Source organism: Tiliqua scincoides, chromosome 4, assembly GCF_035046505.1.
Source record: "Tiliqua scincoides isolate rTilSci1 chromosome 4, rTilSci1.hap2, whole genome shotgun sequence".
Taxonomy (NCBI): Eukaryota; Metazoa; Chordata; class Lepidosauria; order Squamata; family Scincidae; genus Tiliqua; species Tiliqua scincoides.
This window is the reverse complement of record NC_089824.1, coordinates 104,343,985-104,365,042: the sequence shown is the minus strand read 5'-3', so window position 1 is coordinate 104,365,042 and position 21,058 is coordinate 104,343,985. Positions and strand designations below refer to the sequence as shown.

At 44.2% G+C, this 21,058-nt stretch overlaps 2 protein-coding genes across 7 annotated transcripts in view; one reads left to right on the top strand and one right to left on the bottom strand.

Annotated features, from left to right (window-relative positions):
* The first annotated feature begins 6,533 nt into the window (after positions 1 to 6,533).
* Positions 6,534 to 12,948, top strand: SRA1 (steroid receptor RNA activator 1). The gene is made up of 5 exons (XM_066625379.1): positions 6,534 to 6,617; positions 6,712 to 6,882; positions 10,146 to 10,342; positions 11,568 to 11,676; positions 12,131 to 12,948. Exons 1-5 carry the CDS (start codon positions 6,593 to 6,595, stop codon positions 12,316 to 12,318), a joined length of 690 nt encoding a protein of 229 aa, XP_066481476.1. The 5' UTR covers positions 6,534 to 6,592; the 3' UTR covers positions 12,319 to 12,948.
* A 2,149-nt stretch (positions 12,949 to 15,097) lies between these two features.
* Positions 15,098 to 21,058, bottom strand: part of ANKHD1 (ankyrin repeat and KH domain containing 1) — a 105,305-nt gene continuing 99,344 nt past the window's right edge. For 4 of the 6 annotated variants that reach the window (XM_066625372.1, XM_066625377.1, XM_066625376.1 and 1 more), the window contains 4 exons: positions 19,791 to 20,042; positions 18,623 to 18,798; positions 16,073 to 16,237; positions 15,098 to 15,601 (listed from right to left, as the gene is read on the bottom strand). In XM_066625372.1, coding sequence (XP_066481469.1) covers positions 15,542 to 15,601; positions 16,073 to 16,237; positions 18,623 to 18,798; positions 19,791 to 20,042 — 653 coding nt within the window. In that variant the 3' untranslated portion in view covers positions 15,098 to 15,541. The remainder of the gene's footprint in view (positions 15,602 to 16,072; positions 16,238 to 18,622; positions 18,799 to 19,790; positions 20,043 to 21,058) is intronic. The other 2 variants (XM_066625373.1, XM_066625375.1) reach the window with 2 other exon arrangements.

The following is a 21,058-nucleotide window of genomic DNA, read 5'->3' as shown; positions in this document are numbered from 1 at the left end:
GAGCAGTTGCTTATCGAGAATGTAGCGCTCCCAGGGGGTTATTTTTAAAAGCTTGTAAATATAAAGAAATGCTGACTGCTCTGTCTTATGTCATGGCTAAGGCTGGCGAGAGGAGGGGGAGATTTCTAAACACATCTTCTGTTGTAAAGTCTGATGTATCTCCTGAAGGTCTGACCTGTCTCCTTTATCTTATTTATAACAGAAGCCCCAGATAAGATAGACTTGAGTCTACCTCAGTGATACTTTATATCTGATCATTTGTGCAAATAAACTACCAATACAAAAGCTAGACTGTTTTCTGTTTGGTCTCCATTTCCAGATACTTTTACAGATGTTGGAATGAGTTGCTGACAGATCAGGAGCAACAAATTCATTCTTTTTCCTCCTTAATTTGGGATGCCAGAAGTGATGCTTGTGTCTTTAAAAGTAGGACTGTGTTGCTGGAATTCCTAAAAAGGTGGCACTCAAAAGCTCAAGTGGCCTTGAAGTTCAGTCCTAAAGTGGGTTTACATTAAACTAAATCCCAATGCAATACTACACCCTGTGTGATGAGGTACATTGTTTCTTAGATTGGGGAGACATGGTTCAGATGTTGCTTAGCAACAGTCACTGCCTCTTAGCTCATTGCTGGCAGAAATCAGAATGTTGCCAAAGGAGTGTCCCATTTGCCCGTCCCCCATCATTTTGTGTGCATGTGCAGGAGTCTAGTCCATGCATCTCCTCATCTTCTCCATTCGCATTTCTTCAGAACTGGACCCTCTTCCACTCCCAGAATCCTCCAGGCTTGGCCACCTCTGATGAAGTGCCAGGTAGCAGAAGAGGGGGGAAAGCAATGATCCTCTTGCTAATTGCTCACTTTCTTGGAGTGAGCAGGAACATCAGGAACAGCATCACAGTAACTGTTTCTTTCTCCTCCAGCAGTGATGGAGGAAGATGTCAGCTGCTCCAACAACTGATGGGGCAGTGAAGACAGTGGAGGAGGGAGCATAGAATCTGAGGCAATTCACACCAGTTTGCAGCCTCACTTTAACCCAACACCTGAAGTTGCTGCATCAGTGGGCGTCGTGAATGGTCTGCCTCTACTTGGCATAATCCATAATTTTGTAGGATTCTAATTGCATTTATTCAGAAACAGTGAATTGACTGTCCTCTCTCAACTATAGCCCCACTCTGGGACTACCATTTCCTTTGACCATGCTCTAGGCCAGAGGTGTCAAACATAAGGCCGGGGGCCGGATGCGGCCCGCAGAAGCTTTTTATCCGGCCCTCTGACGCTCAGCCGCTGAGCAGTGCTGAGGTGTCACTGCTGAAAGGGTGGCCCACATGATAATTTGAGTTCTCCCATATCTTGAAATATGATCAAGATTTGTGTATTTTATCTTCTGTAATTTGCAGCTCTTAAGTGAGAAAAAGTGCTTTTATTTTTGGTTATGACCTATTTAATGACATCACTTCCTGCCTAATGACATCACTTCCGGCCCTCAGCAGGCACCATGAATGGTGTTCGGCCCTTGGTATGAAACAAGTTGTTGACACCCCTGCTCTAGGCCTAGATTAGGAGCCTTGCAAGGGGAAGGTATATAACCTTGTAAACTAGTTTCTGACATGTGTGAAACATTAGTTCAGTTTCATTTTCAGTACCTTTATTGGCATACAGTTACAATACATACATACTTACATATACAAAAAAACACAAAACTTAAAAGAGCTGACTAGAGAACCATAACATACCGAACTAAAATTGACAGTTATAAACCATGGACTTCAAGAAGTAGGGACACGCTTCAAGTTAGACGCCACTATTTGTGAAATAAATGTAGCTATCTGGAAAATGATGTTAGGGTCAGTGGAGGCTAATAGAAATTGCAATATAACAGAGGCCTCAAAAGAGGGGTTAAGATAAGATTGGAGAACTAAGCATTTCCTCCTAGCCACACTATGAATCGGGCAATGAAAAAGGAGGTGATAAGAACATAAGAACATAAGAACAGCCCCACTGGATCAGGCCATAGGCCCATCTAGTCCAGCTTCCTGTATCTCACAGCGGCCCACCAAATGCCCCAGGGAGCACACCAGATAACAAGAGACCTCATCCTGGTGCCCTCCCCTACATCTGGCATTCTGACTTAACCCATTCCTAAAATCAGGAGGTTGCGCATACTCATCATGGCTTGCACCCCATAATGGATTTTTCCTCCAGAAACTTGTCCAATCCCCTTTTAAAGGCGTCTAGGCTAGACGCCAGCACCACATCCTGTGGCAAGGAGTTCCACAGACCGACCACACGCTGAGTAAAGAAATATTTTCTTTTGTCTGTTCTAACCCGCCCAACACTCAATTTTAGTGGATGTCCCCTGGTTCTGGTATTATGTGAGAGTGCAAAGAGCATCTCCCTATCCACTCTGTCCATCCCCTGCATAATTTTGTATGTCTGAATCATGTCCCCCCTCAAGCGTCTCTTTTCTAGGCTGAAGAGGCCCAAACGCCGTAGCCTTTCCTTATAAGGAAGGTGCCCCAGCCCCGTAATCATCTTAGTCGCTCTCTTTTACACCTTTTCCATTTCCACTATATCTTTTTTGAGATGTGGCGACCAGAACTGGACACAATACTCCAGGTGTGGCCTTACCATCGATTTGTACAACGGCATTATAATACTAGCCGTTTTGTTCTCAATACCCTTCCTAATGATCCCAAGCATAGAATTGGCCTTCTTCACTGCCTCCGCACATTGGGTCGACACTTTCATCGACCTGTCCACCACCACCCCAAGATCTTTCTCCTGATCTGTCACAGACAGCTCAGAATCCATCAGCCTATATCTAAAGTTTTGATTTTTTGCCCCAATGTGCATGACTTTACACTTACTGACATTGAAGCGCATCTGCCATTTTGCTGCCCATTCTGCCAGTCTGGAGAGATCCTTCTGGAGCTCCTCACAATCACTTCTGGTCTTTACCACTCAAAAAGTTTGGTGTCGTCTGCAAACTTAGCCACTTCACTGCTCAACCCTGTCTCCAGGTCATTTATGAAGAGGTTGAAAAGCACCGGTCCCAGGACAGATCCTTGGGGCACACCGCTTTTCACCTCTCTCCATTGTGAAAATTGCCCATTGACACCCACTCTCTGCTTCCTGGCCTCCAACCAGTTCTCAATCCACGAGAGGACCTGTCCTCTAATTCCCTGACTGTGGATGTGAAACATTAGTTGAGATTTAACAAACCACACAATTATGGAAATAAAATGGGACATCTATGCCACTCTGAGTTCCTCAATAAAGAATTGCTGGGAGGAGGGGACACCTGCAAAAAGGTGGTGTATTCCTTTCCCCCACTAGAAATTCTCTTGTTCCAAACAGCTTGGAACAGAAGCCTTGTAATTCTGTTTAAGATATGAGGAGCTGGAAGGGACACCTGTTCTTTCATAGCATTTCCATTTGGGACTGGTTGCTACTTTATTGCTATATGGGGGTGTTTCTGGGAAGGGAAAAGTCAACATTTATTTAGTCTTTCTCAGCCATGAAACCTGCATGGGAGGAGAGCTTTCTAAGGGCGCAATCCTAACCCCTTATGTCAATGCTTTCCAGCACTGTCTTTCCAGCACTGACATAAGGGCAGTGCAGCTCTGAGGTAAGGGAACAAACATTCCCTTGCTTTGAGGAGGCCTCTGTGATTGACACCCAACTGCAGGATGCAGCACATGTCCCATTGGCACCACTATGCCAATACTGGAAAGCACTGACATAAGGGGTTAGGATTGCACCCTAAGTCTGCAATATGGATTTCTTGCCCTTATGCCAGTTGTCAGGCAACTGAAGCTGTGAAAAGGTAATTTCATCCTTGCCCCATTTTCCATTCCCCCCCTAACTGACACCTTCAACATTCCATTGTAACATTCCGTAAGTCCTGGAAGTCACTGAGGATTAGTTCTTTGTTGGATCCTTTTAGTTTGCAATTGAATGTACTTTGGCATTCCTGGAGAGTTCCTCTGAGAATGAAGAAACTGCCATATTTTTTTAGTGACCCCAGGGCTGGTCTATCCAACAAGCTGTCTGAGGCTGTTGATTTGGCAACAGATTGGTGGGGAACACTGATGGTTGTTGTTGTGGCTGCTCCCTGGATTGAAAAAGAGGGAAATTGAGTGGAAGAGGAAGTGGGGAGGATGAGTGGTGGGCTAGCATCACTGACATTCCTCCACACTTCCTCTTTCACTCTGTCCCTCTCTTTCAAGCAAGTGAGTGGAAGGAGCAGAGGCTGGCTGGCACATCCCCAGATAAGAGAAGCAGCACTTGGAACACTGCCTCAGGTGCCAGAAATTTTTGGGCCAGCCAGTACTGACTCCATTTCATTATACCAAACAGATAAAACAGTTGTCTATTTAAGTTTACAGTCCTTTGGGAGGGGAGAGTGATGATGCTCCCAGATAAATCTGCACAGGATGGCAACCGTTATCCAGTGTTCAGGAAAGCCAAAATCAACTTTAATGGAGGTTGCATCTATGAGTGAAGAATTTAAGCCATTTCTGTCCAATGTTGCAGATATACAACAGGGACCAAATGTGTACATGTGTGGACTGGGCAAAAATGGGTTAACTAACTTACGTGAATTTAAGTGAAGATGGTGAAGCATTTTATTTGAGAATAAGCTGTTTTCTGTTTATATAGTAGTAGTATTAATTTTTACATAACTAGAGTGAGATATACAGGAACTACCTTGCCTGAACATGACATAATTCCCTGCCAATCTGTGGAATGTATGAGGAACTATGCGTTTAAGTACCTCCTCTGGCCAGCCAGCAGCAATGATGACTCAGGCTGCAATCCTATCCACACTTTCCTGGGAGTACGCTCCATTGACTATAATGGGACTTACTGCTGAGTAGACGTGCATGGGATTGGGCTCTAAGGCTGCAATCCTGTCCACACTTACCTGGGAGTAAGCCCCATTGACTCTAATGGGAGTCAGGCATAGGATTGGGATCTCTAAGGAAAGAAGAGGATTCTGGCGGATGCCTGAGGATAGGTAGGACAATGAGCTCTGCCATCACATCATCTGCCTGGAGGGCGGAGCCCAGTGTGCACCACAGACATAGGAAAATAGAGTGATTCTACATTGACCAGTTTCTTCCTTGACCTAAATAATTAAAAAAACCATCCTATGCAACCTTTCTATATGCAAAGCTGAGGATAGAGCTTATGCATGCACTGAGTTCTGCATTGGAGGGGGGGGTTCGGTGGAGATCATAGTAATTGTTGAAACCTGAAGTATGTCTTGAAGTGAACTCTCTTCCTTTCGCAGAACATCAAAACTTACCAGGCAAAACAAGATCCGGGAGGAGTCACTAACGTTCACTTCGGCAGTTGAAACCCATTTCCTCCCAACCCACAGGTGCACACATTGGATCCTTGTTGCATATATGCAACGTTGGGCAGAAGTGGCTTCAGCACCTCACAGAGATGGGGTTTACTTGTGGTTTGGAAGTGTGAAGAAATGGGGGTGAGTGGGCTCTGAGTGGGAGAAACTGAACAGTGGCACGTGGGGGGTGATTAGCCATTTTTCCCTGGGCTGTTTTTTGTTGGGGAGGGGGAATCAGTCCCTCTCCACCCCACCTGCTTACTTACTCACAGCGGGAGGAGGAGTAGGAGGAAATCTCATGGAGATGGGTGGATGTGTAGGACAATTCTGATCGAAATATTGCCTTCAGGGAAGGGGTTACTCCCCCACCCTTTGCGGCCAGCATCTTCACAGTGTGTCCCCGCAATGCTTTTCTCTTTAAAAAAATGCTGGAAGTCTGAATAATAATACTAGACTACACTGCAGAGGTGTTACGTGTATGTACTACGCTATCATATGAAAAGCCCCATTGGATCAGGTCAAAGCTCATCTAGTCCAGCTTCCTGCATCTCACAGTGCAGATGCCTCAGGGAGCACACAAGATAACAAGAGACCAGCATCCCGGTGCCCTCCCTTGCATCTGGCATGCTGAGGTACCTACCTCCAAAACCAGGAGGTTGCACATACCCTTCATGGCTGGTAACCCATGATGGACTTTTAAAGGCATCCAGGCGACATGCCATCACCATATCCTGTGACAAGGAGTTCCACAATCTCACCCCTCCTTTACTAATATGGGTATAAATAGAGAGTGACACATGTTGCAGAGCTATCCTCATCCTTGCTTAACAGGCCGCACAACCTCCTTCTGTTTGTAATCTAAGAGTAACAATAACCTTGTGTTTGCATATCTTGGGTACTTCAAGATTGGCAGCCCAAGCTTATGCATGCCTAGTCATTAGTAAGTCCCATCAGAGTCAGTGGGACTTCCTCCCAGGAAAGTGTGGCTAGGATGGGGCTGTGAACCACTGCCAAGAAAAATTCGTCTTTGCAGCCCCTTTCTGTGCTTGGGAGAGGCGCGGAGCTGCATCCAGGAGAGCCGGGCTGCTCCGTGGTGTTCTCCGGGCGCTTCTCACTTCGGCGGGGCGGGCCGTGGGGCAGGGAGCGCAGCCTGCCTTCCGCTCGGGAGTGTCACTCTGGCCTCCCGCCTCTAGGCGGCCCGAGCAGGGCGAGTCCTCTGGCGTCGGGGACGTGGCGTGGCCATGGCGGAGCTGTATGTCAAGCCGGGTAAGGGCGCTGCCCGGCTGCGAGCCTCGTAGTGCGGAGGGGCTGGAGCAGCCGCAGAGCCTGTCTAGTGACGAGGGGCGCTTTGTCTCCGCAGGGAACCGGCAGCGCGGCTGGAACGACCCGCCTCAGTTCTCCTACGGGCTGCAGCAGCAGCAGGCTCCTCGGGGCGGAGGGACCAAGCGGGGGCTCCTGACGCGACGCGCAGCCCCGCACGGAGAAGCCCCGGCAGGAGAAGCGCCGCCGCAGCCTCCTCTTCAAGGCACAGGTGGGCTGGGCAGGGCAGGGCAGAGGAGCCTCCAGTGCTGGTCCCGGGGGGCCGGGCCCGTGGGGCAGACCCTTGCCCAGTTCGCGCCTGGCACCGCCCATCCCCGAGGGGCGTCTTGCTCTGCCACCGGTGCGGAGGGTCCGGGGGTCGGTCTGGCCAGGTCGGCCCTCCGATGGGCGGGCGCGGGCTCCCTCCTGCCGCTGCCCAGCGCGTTGGAACCTCTGCTGCTACCCCTTGGAGCCTCGCTTGTGTTTTCCGGTGTGTCGCGTTTGGAGAACAGCTTAGGCTTCTCCCCTCCCCCAGTGATATGTCATGTTATAATTAAATAGTATGTGGCATCTTTTGCTCCCCTCCGTGGAATCAGGATGTGTTTGGTAGTGGTACAGTACAGTACAGGTGTGTGCCACTTAACGACAGGGATACGTTCTCCGATCCCTGTTATGCGATTGGGTCATTAAGTGAACATCCAGTCTAATCTATTGCCTTTGTTGTGTCAACAGACACTCCCTGCCAGACACTAGCTGGCTGCACAGGCTACTGGAGATAGATTGCCTCTTCTTTGTATTAAGAGCCTCTTTGCTGTGTAAACAGACACTGCTGCAGGCGATGGGAGGCTCGATTGCCTCATTAAGGGCACAGTCCTACCCTGCGCTGGAACAGGAACACCAAGAGGCTTGCGCTGTACCCAGTGCAGGATAGGTGCCCAAAGCAGCTCAGCCAGAGGTAAGGGGAAATTGCCCCCTTTATCTCCAGGTAAGGCACCCGGGCCCCTATGGATCTCCTTGGACCTGCGCCACCTCATAAGAACATAAGAACAGCCCCACTGGATCAGGCCATAGGCCCATCTAGTCCAGCTTCCTGTATCTCACAGCGGCCCACCAAATGCCCCAGGGAGCACACCAGATAACAAGAGACCTGCATCCTGGTGCCCTCCCTTGCATCTGGCATTCTGACATAGCCCATTTCTAAAATCAGGTAGGACTTAACCCATAGCCTCCAGCAGGGGGCTCACTCCAGGAGCTTAACTGTGGGTTAAGTCCTGACTGGAACTTAAAAAAAAAAAAAGTTCAAAAAAGAGCCTGCCTGGGACTGAACTTTGAGGAGTTTTGCAGCCTCAACTGGCCCCCCTTTTGGCAACTAGCAACCAACCTTTATATTTTGCAGCCATGGAGCACCTTCCCACCTAAAAAAATAAAATAAAATTATTCCTCAGTGCCACCAGAGCTCTTAGGCTCAAAGTGTTTGGAACTAATACTTGAGGCACTGATAGCCACCAGCTGGGCTGAAGACCTTATATATTAGTTCTGAACACTTTGACAATAGGCTTTCCTATAGCCCAATGGAGAGAGTGCTGGGCTGTGGAGCACAAGGTTGGAGGTTCAAATCCCTCCCTAGCCAGCAGTGCAGAGAGGGGTGGTGCAGGCAGGGGAAAAAAGGTGGGGGTAAGGAGGAGGGGGAAGAAAGGGGGCGGGGTGGTGCAGGCAGGGGGGGAAAAAGGTGGGGGCAGAGAGAAGGGGGAAAAAAAGGTGCAGGATTTCCATTACAAAAAAAGCCCTGTCTCTATCCACTTTATCCTTCCCGTGCATAATTTTGTATGTCTCAATTGTGTCCCCCCTCCGGCGCCTCTTTTCTAGGCTGAAGAGGCCCAAATGCCGTAGCCTTTCCTCATAAGGAAGGTGCCCCAGCCCAGTAATCATCTTAGTCGCTCTCTTTTGCACCTTTTCCATTTCCACTATGTCCTTTTTGAGATGTGGTGACCAGAACTGGGCACAATACTCCAGGTGTGGCCTTACATTTGCACAACAGCATTATAATATTAGCCGTTTTGTTCTCAATACCTTTTCTAATGATCCCAAGCATAGAATTGGCCTTCTTTACTGCCTCCGCACATTGGGTTGACACTTTCATCGACTTGTCCACCACCACCCCAAGATCTCTCTCCTGATCTGTCACAGACAGCTCAGAACCCATTAGCCTATATGTGAAGTTTTGATTTTTTGCCCCAATGTGCATGACTTTACACTTACTTACTTACACTTACCTCCTGATGTGGCACAAGTCCAAGGAGAGCGGAGCGGCTTCAAGCCGCTCCAAACTCCCTGGGAACGGGCGGTCAGGATTCAGCATAACTGTTGGGTCCAAGCCCTGCCTCCTGCTCCCCACCCGCCCCTGGGCCACCCACCCTCCCCCGGAACGCCTCTCTCCTGCCTCCTCCCTACCCATCCCAGAAACTTGCGTTGGCCACATTCGGCCACCGCAAGACTTGGAGCCTCCTGCCGGTGCGCCTCTGCGTGCTGGCCTTGCTGACTCTTGAGTAAGTGCAAACATGCCTTATGGCATGGTCAGGATTGCGCCCTAAGAGCATCTTTATTGTGCTTTGACCACCATCATATATGCAATCTGTCATTAAGCAAACCATTGTTAAGCAGCAGGTGCCTGTAGTTAATTTGTCCCTACAAATCTTCTCGTAACATGCAAGTGTTGAGCTAGCCTTATTTTCAAAACATTAATGCTGAAATAGTTGCTCTTCTGGTTTTGGTTTTGAAAGTATTACCCACCCACCCCCACAATGTAGTGTTTCAAGGATTTGTGTGCACGTAGCTCGATGAAGCCCTAGACCCCTTCAACAAATATGGACACATTAACCATAAACCTTTAGGAGACCGTGGACCACCACGGCAAAAATGTGAATTGTTGTGCTCCACATGCACTCATTGATCAATGCACTCAGTGATCAAAGGCAATCACCAGCCCTCTGCATGCATGCAAAAAAAAATAATAATTAGAGAAGATTTATTATACATAGAGAAGATTTGTGGGTGGCTGCTTTTGTTGCCAGCTAAGGCTGGGGTAGTCTGTTGTCCCTCTCTGGTGGTTTGTAGGGAAGCACTTGATCAGCCAGATGCTGCAAGTGATGAAAGGCAATCTTGTTCCTGAGACCTTGCACAGTTTCATGGACCACAGGATGGGAACCAGTACCACAAAGGTTTCATGGTGATGTTTTTCCTCCTCACAACAATGGTACAAAAACTTGTCCTTTTACATTAAAAAGGCTTTTAAATGCAAGGGCATGGGGATGGAGATGCTCTTGGCAACTATGGACTGAGGTTGATACAGAGGGGTGTGTTTTCAGACTGCACATATGGTTGCTTAATTTTATTTTAAAGCCAAAATTTAGTTTCTCCACTTATCATACACACAGCCTTGAATGTGTGCTGGATTATGTCTTCCCTTCCCCAACTTCCATTTAATACCTGTTTCAGAAAGTGTTGCCTCTTCAGCGGGGCTGCCAGCCTTCCCCCCGAAGTCTGTCGGCCTGCCTCCTCCTGGCCTGCCTGCTCCTTCTCTGAAGGCAGATGCTGCAAAACCACTTACGCCTGAGGCTGAGGATGACTGTAGCGTGGAGGACATTCTTTGCCCCCTGAATAAAGCTCTGGACAACTGCAGGAGATCCGTGCAAGTGAGGGGAGCTGCATACCTTTCTAGGGTTTCCTCATTTTTCTTTTGCAATGATAGTTCTGGTATTATAGTAGTGGCCACTATAGCCAGCATCTTGGCACTCAACAGTTAAAGTAACAGTAACTCAAATCAAACTGGCACACCATTCTTGACAGCATTGCCTATGCTTTTACAGGTGGAGCCTCCATGCCTGCAATTTGGCTCAGCGTGAGTTCCCCAGACCTGTGTGGAGCCTGACTTGGCCCCACCTGAGCTCTCCAGAGGTGAATGGAGCTGTGCTCTGGTCACCTCTGGAGGGCTTTCAGGAGCCCATAGAGGCAGCATGTGTCCATCCACAGCCTCTGCAGGCTTCAGAATGGCCAAAAAGATGCAAATTCCAATTTCCCAAGGAAAACTGGAAGTGATGTTTTTATGTCATATAAGGCATTCCCAAGGAAAACTGGAAGTGATGTTTTTATGCCATATAAGGCATTCTGGAGGGCTTCCTTGGGCCTTAGAATGCCTTTTATCAGTGTTTCTCAAATGGTCCCTATCAATTTCAATATTTTGTTTTTAATATATTAGACCTGATACTACCATGGTATGTGACTGCATTAGGGAAAATGTCACACATCTGTACTTTTAACAGGCTACTATGTATATGCTTTTAACAATAATAGTCAATGGGACTTACTCCTGGATAAGAGTGGGTAAAACTGTAGATTGTTTAAGAACCGCTGCCTTATCTGGCATAAAAATGTCACTTCCAGTTTGCTGGGAAAAACCAGAAATTGCGACTTTTCTGCCTTTTTGACCATTCTAAAGCCTGCAGTGGTAGTGGGCTGACATGTGCTGCCTCTGCAGCCTTCAGCAAGCCCTCCAGCAGGGGCCAGATCAGATTTATCCACGAATTTCAGCATCCACCGGGGTGGGGTGTGGGGGTGGCGACTGAGAACAGATCCCCTGCAGATACTAAGGTCTCACCTGAATATGTCCAGAATTTAAACAAATCTGTTTCGTACCTGCTGTTAAATGGAGCACGTGTGAACTTTCATAGCTTTGGATATGTAAACTTTCAGAGCTGAATAATTAAAGGATGCAAAACGAAAGTAGCTCAACAGCTCTAAACCATGGTATGTTGTGATTCCTAATCTGAGCAACTGAAGGCCTTTCCTCAAGAGATGGGGGAGGAGTCAGGATCGTAGACCATAGCAGCTCACCAATAAGAAATGTACTTTGGTTTTCAGAAACAGGTTTGTGATGATATCAAAAAGCGCTTGACAATCCTGGAGCAGATGTGGACGCAAGGAAAACTCTCTACTCCTGTGAGAAGGGGAATGAGGATTCTAACACAAGGTAAGCAGCAAGTCCAGTGGGCTGTTGCTGTGCTGCAACATGCACAACATTATTGTGAAATTGAGTCTTCATCCTATGGATTTGAGCAACTATAACATTTATCAGTTAGTGATCTGTCCATAAGGGAGTTTTTAGCAGAATGGTTTGAAGACTACCCTCTCCCTTCGCCTAGGGGCAGTACAGAAGTGTGGCAGGAAATGGAGTGGCAAGGGAGACTGCTGATATTGTCCTTTCATTTTCAGGATGGAGAGTGAACCATTTCTTGATCTCATTTATGATGCAGATTTCAGTAAGCATTTCTGATATATTGGACTTGCCAATGAAACAAGTAGATTAAAATATACAAAGTTGCAAAATGGAAAAATCCCAAACAGCTACATTTCTCAGGTCCTCAGGGAGAGTAGGTGTCTTTCTCACTACCTTCTAGATTTCTGAAGTTCTCTTTTTCTTTCAGAGCTCAAGAGTCAGCACTGGGATGCAGCAGATGATATCCATCGCTCACTAATAGTGGACCACGTCACTGAAGTAAGCCAGTGGATAGTGGGAGTCAAAAGGCTCATTGCAGAAACAAGGAACTTGCCCATGGTGGACAATGAGCAACAAACAGAAACCTCTTTAGAGCCAGAACACCTACAGGATTAGACTGATTCTAGGGACTTGGGCATCAAATATAAGGCTGGCCTTGTTTTGGACCTACTGAGGACTAATTTCCTTACCAGTGGAGAAGCCATTCTAACTTAGGAATCCAATGTCTACATATATTTAGCTCCTGCCATCCAAATCAAAGATTGGTCAAAGTGCATCTCATAAGCAGCAGAACTCTATTAATCTTTCTTAGCTTCACTTGATGACTTAATACACAACTTTCTGCACTTATTTGTGCAAAATACAAACATTTGTGCTTGGAAATACAAGTGCATATCTCCAAGTGAATACTGACAAATGATCCCTTAAATGTACCTGGTTTTGAAGCTTAGAGCTTACACATGCAGCTACTGTACAAGCCTGATCCTGAGAGTTCTCCATTACATTACTTTCAGCACAAATTCAGACCTTTCCTTGGTAGTGTGTACTATAGAGAGGGTAGTCTCATTTTCGTAGATAGTTGTATCTGCTTGTTCAACGCTGGAGTCTACCGAAGTGGGATAGAAATAAAGGTTAAAAAGAAAAATCGAAGCTACTTTTTATTATGGTGCCTTCATTATGGGGAAATCATTATGTAGTAATGGAATAGACTATGTGATGTCATCTGGAATATAACTTTTCATCATACTGCAGTCTTTTACTTTACTTACCCATCTATTCTCTTCTTCATTCAGCCAATTGTTTACTGTGCCTTTCCAGACCATTGCATTTCAGGATCTTCATGTTTTTGCTGTTTTCCAACTCTGTTGCTACAGCACTGGGAATGGCTAAACATCTTATTCTATCCCACTGAAATGAAACTATTCCTCTGGATTTTCACCAGTATTTGTAACTTCATTCTTTGAATTATTTTATCTTAATGGTCTAATTACTTGCATGGTCTATAATTAGACCATGTTACTTAATGGTCTAATTATATCCACAAGATCTTCTTCTTGAAGTTGTGTAATGTGGCACCAGCCCTCCCTTTCGTTGCTCTCTTCTTATGCTTCTTATTATCAAACACTATAATTGTTATATGCCTTTTTAAAAAATTAGTGGGCTTTTTACAGTCCAACAAAAAAACTGCCGCATGGCTACTTCCAGGATTTGCCTTTTAGCTCTGTTATTGGCATGATAGCTGTCCAGTAAACCTATGAATACATTCTTTTAAACTGTGGTGCCCACAACTGACCACTGTACTCCACAACCATATTGGACAGAATAGCACTGCAGTTTCCCCACTGATACGAAGTATGAGAGTCTTGCATCACAGCATCACCACCTCACTTCTTCATTGTGTTATCCACCACTTGGACCCCTAGGTCTTTTTCCAAAGTGTTCTCAGTTATCTGGCACTTGACTCTGCAGGTGCCAACAGGCTCTACTTCTCCCATTTTTTGCAGCATAGTTCAGGTTCAGCAGACATGAATTTCAGTGGGAACACTCCACAGGATGGTGCACATGTGGCTGCAACTGTCAAGATAGATGAGTGGACCAATCTGGCAAAGGTAGAATGGCTCCCTCTATCAAACACTGACTCATATGGGGTGGACCTACATGCACCAGGAAAGGCAGGGGGAAGAAGAAAGTCAACATCCCCTGAAGTGATGCCATGGTTCTAAAATACTCTGGATGTGGAACACAGTTTATTTGCCTGCGAGAGATTCCAATGATGGTTTTAGTCAGAAAGTCACTTAGAAAACGAAGACCCAAATTTCCCAGTGCACTACACACATTGGCTATCAAAAAGATTTTATTAAAATTCCCATTGTCACCATGGAAGATATGTACCTCTGAAAGGGGGAACAACCTTGTCTCTTGTAGGCAACTATTTCTGCTGGTGAGCCACTTTGAGAGGCTGAACTTTGGCCCACTTCTACCTCAATGAGGTCTTTCGGCAAGCCTCAATTTCCACTTTGGAGGTAAGTCATGGGAAAAGAGAATGGTTTGCGCCTAAGGTCCACCACCCCAGCACTAATATGCTGGGAACAGTTTTCTCTGTGCATGTAACTAGAACTAATTAGGGTTTAAGGCTTTCTTGTGGAAAATTATTAACAGTTTATTATTAACAGTATTTATATACCGCTTTTCAACTAAAAGTTCACAAAGTGGTTTACAGAGAAAAATCAAATAACTAAATGGCTCAAAGCCTCAATAGTGAAAAGCCTCAATAGTAAACTACTATCTAGAAGCTGAAGCTGTCACTCAGCTTATCAAATCTTTGTGGAATTAGAAGATTAACATCTGTCTGAATTTGGATAATGTTAAATATAGGGAAACTATATTGTGCTTTCCTGGCTCTTTCAGGGCATACTTACTAAAGGATACACAAATATTTCAGAACATCAATGTGGCAAAGTCAACTTATGAAAAAATATGGGCTTGGCATAGCATCTTACAAATTTAAAAAAAATCCTGTCTTGACATGAAATGTGTGAGGTATGTGTCATGTTTATTAACAATTTAATTTTGGTCCTAGAGCACATTACATAGGGTATAGCAAAGACTCAGATTTGATTAGCAAAACAGAACCTTGTTCTCTTCTGGTGGACTAGGCACAGTGAATCATGCTGTGCCTTAGAGGTAGAATGCTTCTGGTTGATTAACATGGCCTCCATGCATTCAAACGTATTCCTGACTTTCTACGCAGGTAACAAAACAATTTAATAGTACTGAGTAGAGAGAAGCTTACCTAACGTGGCTGATTTACGCTTTAATTTTAAATGTGGAACACAATTTATTACTATTCATCAAAAACTTGTAGTATTTCAGGAATATTACTACACAAGACCTATAATGTTCATCTTTTTATTGAATATTCAGGTAAATATTTCACATTAATACAGGCTACATAAAGTAGAGCCACTATACGACATGAAATTTACTCAACGTTTTTTCCTTTTAAGTATGTAAACAATTATACATGTATTTACCACCCTAAAAGGTTGAAATCATGTAATCATCTAGTTCTCTGCTGCATACAAGTAGCATTCAGTAGTGTTTAGCCAAAAGCACTAGGGTCATCCGATTTTGAGTTCAAAATGGCTAAACTAACTGGAGAACAGAATCAGTTGAATAGGTAACTCAATTTGTTCTTACACAACGGGCAAACAAGTTTCTCTCGTTACAGCCCACAGAAAAAAATTGCTTCGTTAGGCACATTAAAAAAATTCCCAGGGTCTTCCAAGGTCATAGGTTTCTCCAAACAAGGCTTAAAAGAGAGGTAGGACCTCCTAAATCAGTTGACGTATTTGAGGTGCATGTTTCCAATGTGAGGTGCCCAGGTACCAGGCCAAATCTACAGTGGGACAACATGACAAATTGGAAGTTAGTTTCAGAGTACAGCTGCAATGATGCCATAGAGTTACTGATCCAAAAAGCTCCAAAAAGTGGGGCCAGTATCCTGACATCTAACCGAAGTTTAGCTCCAACACAGAAGTGTTTAACATTCCTTAAGATCTTATCCTCAAACACAGTTATCCCTACTGTTAAGGCAGAATCCACCACTATCCATCAGCTGCTTCATTTGCAAGACCATGTGGTATCTGTTCAAAGTAAAAGAATGCAACTTAATTTGATTATTTGAGTTAGACTCTTAAGAAGTGCTGGCTTCACCTTTAAACATACAGTGAATGTATAAAGCTATATAAAAAAAACAAAAGTGAAACATGAGATGTAGAAAGCTAGAAGCCTGTTTAACAACTTCTTGACTACTATATACAGAAGCTGGAAACTTTAAAAAGGACAAGGAAAGTGTTTATTACTGTACCTGCTGAGCATCAGTACATTCTGTTGAATTTTGAACAACCTTTATCATGGGATTCCATGCTGGATCTGGAGTATGCAGTCCATTGAAAAGAGGGCCACCTGGTCCATCAGCTAGCTGAGGATGAGATGGTATTATAGTGCCTCCATACATGGAAATGGGTAAGCCCTAAAACAGAAAGGAAGACAGATTTGCAGCAAATGACCAGGCAGCATGTAACCTGATCTACAGAGCAGTAATACTTTTAGTTTGTAGTACTCAAAAGTTGTAAGACCATAAGTCCATTCTTTTTGGCAGATCTAAGACTGGGATGCTATGCTAAGAAATCTACAGCACATTAGAACAGGGGTGTCAAACATAAGGCCCAGGGGCCGGATGTGGCCAGCGGAAGCTTTTTATCTGGCCCTCAGGCTCTCATCTACTGAGCAGTGCTAAGGAGTTACTGCTGAAGGGCAGCCCACATGAAAATTGGGCTCTCCCAGATCTTGAAATATGATCAAGATTTGCATATTTTCTCTTCTGTCATTTGCAGCTAATGAATTCCTAAGTGCTTATTTTTTATTATGACCTGTTTAATGACATCACTTCGGGCCCTCAGCAGGCATCATGTATGCTATTCGGCCCTCTGTATGAAACAAGTTTGACTTTAGACGAGTTTGACCCCTGCTTTAGAAGAAGATTGTGAGCGCAGGCTACACAACTCATGTTCTGCACCATCTCTATGTTCATGATACAGATTCATTTAAAATAAAATGCTTACCCCTGCTAATTGGGCAAGAGGCACTTTTTCAAGTGGGTGCTTCTCTTTTTAGCAGGGGGAGAGTAACTGGCCCACCAGCAGTGTCTTTTCTAGTGGCTGTCTGCTGGTGTTCTTTTTGCATCTTTTTAGATTGTGAGCCCTTTTGGGACAGGGAGCCATTAGTTGTTTGATTTTTCTCTGTAAACCGTTTTGTGAACTTTTAGTTGAAAAGCGGTATATAAATACTGTTAATAACAATAACAATAACAATAATAATAGTTTCAGTGTCTCTTGTGAATGTTAACCAATTTGGCTTTCTTTATGTGATACTGGCAGCACTGGCGTACCTGGGGAGTGGCACTTGGCTGGGACCGCACAACACTCCACTCTGTGTGCCTCTTCTGACCGCACCGATCTGAGAACTGCCCCTTCTCCTCCCCTGTTTTAAAGAGGAGGAGAATGGGTGGCCCTCAGATTGGCGGGAAACCACCAGCCACACCAATCAGAGGATCTCCCTTCTCTCCCCTTTCATAACTGCCAGCCACACAGATTGGAAGGCCACCCATTCTCTTTAAAAAGGAAGGAGAAAAGGAGTGACCCCATCATGACAATTGGGGCTGCGAAATTGCAGCCCTTATTAGCGTGATATCGGAAGTACTTGAGGTGACATGATGATGTCATTGAAATTACTTCCAGGGGAAGAGGCAGAGGGCATCACATCCTGCAGGACCACAAGTGACTGGCAGATTAATATCAAATAGGACAACAGGACAGGAGCAGCCCTCAAATATCTTCATTCAATGTAATGTTTCCATTACAGGTCCAATCTTGTTATACACTGATCTGACTCAACATGAATGGCCACTGCAAATGAGAAGGAACATGCTGATCCCTGGAGAAGGAGAAAAAATCCATCACTTTAAGATCAGTTTAAAAAAACTGCTTTTCTTACTGTTGTAGAGAGACAGTCATGCAAGTGATCATTTTATTCTTTAGTTGAGCCAGGCAAAGGTAGGGGTCCTTTACATTTCTAATCACTGACTGACTCTCTACAACAGTAAGAATAGCTATTTTTAAACCACAATTGTAAAGGGACACACTTTTTAATTTTTTTAAACTGCTTTTATTTTAACACATTTATGGTATCAGCAAGGAGTCCCAGAATCAAACCCCTGTGGATGTTGAGGCACGACCTTATTCCATTAGGAGCAATGGGAGTGCAAGAAAGCTGGAAGTGGGTCTTTAAATCTATTTCTCCACTGTTTTTTTATTCAGTGATTTTTTTTATCCATTGGAGTTCTGGAAAGAACCCCAGTGGATAACAGGGACAAGCTGTACTTTCCTTTCCGAAACAGAACTCTCCAATTAAGTTCTCTTCATCATGAAAAAGTCTGGTATTTCCATCAGAAATCTAAACAGCAGTAATTTGTAACAGTTCCCTTTTCAGATCACAGACATTAAACAGCTGCTTTGATTATATTACTGTACAACAAGCTTTTGTTTTACACTGGGTTGAATTGGTTATTTCACTACTTTCTTCAAGGAAGAACTTGATGGAGAGATTGTCAAGAAGCTGAAATAAAATACTTATTTCCAGAGAACGCCCAAAGTCACAGAAAGCATGCTACAGAAATAGAACTATAATTGTATGGCATCAATTATGGTTTGATTTTCAGCAAGTGTTCCTAACCTATGCTCAAGTTGACACGCATGTGATTTTGGGAAAACAAATCTAGTCATTAGCAAAAAAAGTTAGCTTGAGATATAAGGAGAGAGAGAGACTGAGCAACTGACACACACTCTTTGAAACATACTTTAGAGAAATCCACAAAGCTGTTTGGCATAGGCTGCTGGAAAATGTTTGAGGGAGCCACTATTCCAGAGTCGTCTCTTTCCATTGGCTGATGCTGGGAAAAAGTGCCTGGATCCGATAACTGCTGATGCACTGGATGATTTCCCATTACAGGCTGGGACCAACCTGACAAGCCTTCTAGAAAGACATGAAGTGTTGTTTAGCAAGTGTGTGACAAGAACCCAGAACTCATCTCATGGGTTACTACTGTTTCATTTCTGTTAAATAGAAATGCCATTGCTTTCCATCCTTGCCAGTTTAGTTCTGCACATTCAATTCTATATGAACATTCAATTCAAGAGGTCATGATCTTTCCATGGCAAAATCTAAGGACCTATTTTCAGGTCTCATTCTTCATGTCTCTCAACTACATCCTTTGACAGAGCTGATCATACTACCCACCCTGTATTCCATGGAACCTACACCCTTGCATATATACTAGGAAGGAGACAATATACAGTATATGGATAAATATTCAAAGTACAGTTGCCTCTGATTTTAGACAACTTTGGACAAGTTGACTTGCACAGACTGCATTAAGTTAGTAAACCAAAAAACAAAATATCAGTTTAAACAGTGCAGGCGATTCATCCTGCCATTCTGCTTACTTAAATACATGCTTGAGAGTGAGTGTGAGATTGAAGAATGAAGCTGCTGTTCCTCTTTTGGTCTCAGAAGACACATGCATTTTGTAATTTTTAAAAAGACAGTATACATTTTCCAGGGTAACCAGGATAAAGCCCACATGGGAAAAAGCCTGCAAGGGTTAGGGTGGGGGGACTCAACAGGTTAGGGCACTTTTTTTCCTATGGCCAATTCTTGTGTGGGCTTCTTTCATAGAACCATTTTCCAGATGTCATGGATTTTCAAGATCATTTTGAGTATATATAATTTAACCCTTACTGCTGACTCGGGAATGCAACCCTTGTATAAGATGAGGGGAGACTGTATTGCACATGTTTAAACTCTTGTTTTAACAATGGGTTCTTTATGCAACAGTCACTAAAAGCTCAAAAGCCAGACAATATCTTTCAACATATATTCTTTCTTCATATAAAACTGTAATTGTCTTTCAAAATTACCACTTCCTTTTAAGTCTTAATTTCTCATGTGATCATTTTAAGACTCACCTGATACATTGTTAACACCAAATGACCAGATACCACTGTGTCCAACAGGAGCTGTGAAGTTGGTTCCCAAGGGGGTAGGGGTGACAGAACCTCCTTGCCTAATTCTAGCAAGTCTTTCTGTCCCAATAGGTGGTGGCACCTTTCGGTCTTGATTTGTGCTCCCTGCCTTTGACTGGCCCAAGGTAGAAGGTGCAGAAGCGGCTGAAAGGGGTGAAGATGATCCCGAGGAAACTGATGGAATAGGAGATTCACCTGATAAAAAAACAGTTCTTTTGCTTTATTATTATGAAAAACTCCACTACCTTAACTCTAGGGAGCTCTTTCACAAGGTATGAGATCGTTAATACTGTATTTCAAAAGCTAGCTGGAAATACAAGTACTAGCGGGAAATGGTTAATACTGTATTTCTACTAAAACTAGCGGGAAACATGATCACAAATCAAATGTAGCACTGCATTGTCAGTATTTTGAAATAAAGATTAAAAACAGCATATGAATTTTAAAGTATCTAAAGAAAGAAAATCTGTTGCTCTAAAGTGTGTGCTTCCATGATGTGGCACCTGTCACAGCTGTTCTACTTAAGGCAGCCCTTGACGTATCTGATGGCCATCACCACAGACAACTGATCACTCAGCAAAAGCTACCTAGTTCTATACTTGCTGCACATCTCTGATTTCTTGCTCTCATCTCACAGACGCAAAATCATATGGATCTGTGATTTAATCCTTTTAAGTTCATTATCACAGAAGTAGGTTTCTACATAACCAAATGATGAGAAATGTACATTTTTACTTATTTATTGAAATAGCCAACCCTCCCAACTCTGAGGATAAGTTAGCTGTTATAAGTTAGCTGTAAGAGAGAAACAGTAGCTCTTCATTCTCTGTGTATGAATTATGACTACTCTAGTTCTTTCCACCTATGATTGGGGGAAGGAAACACAATTCAACAGCCAGTGCTGAGCACCTCCCACACCATAAGCACAGTTATCTCTCTCAACACAGCCCAGGTCTAAAATTCAACATATGGCTTAGAAATATTAGTCCACTGTTTTCAAAAGCACATAACTTCCAAGATGATGCATATACTATATTTAAAGAGGTGTTAAAAGCCTTCGATCCAAACTAGATCCAACATGCTGATACACCTCTATGCACCCTTCACAACTCGTGGTTAACTAACCACCCTTAAGTTAAAGGGAAGTTGAGGGGAAGAGATATGCAACATGTCTGGCTTGGCCCTTAAGATGCAATTTTAACCAGTTCAGT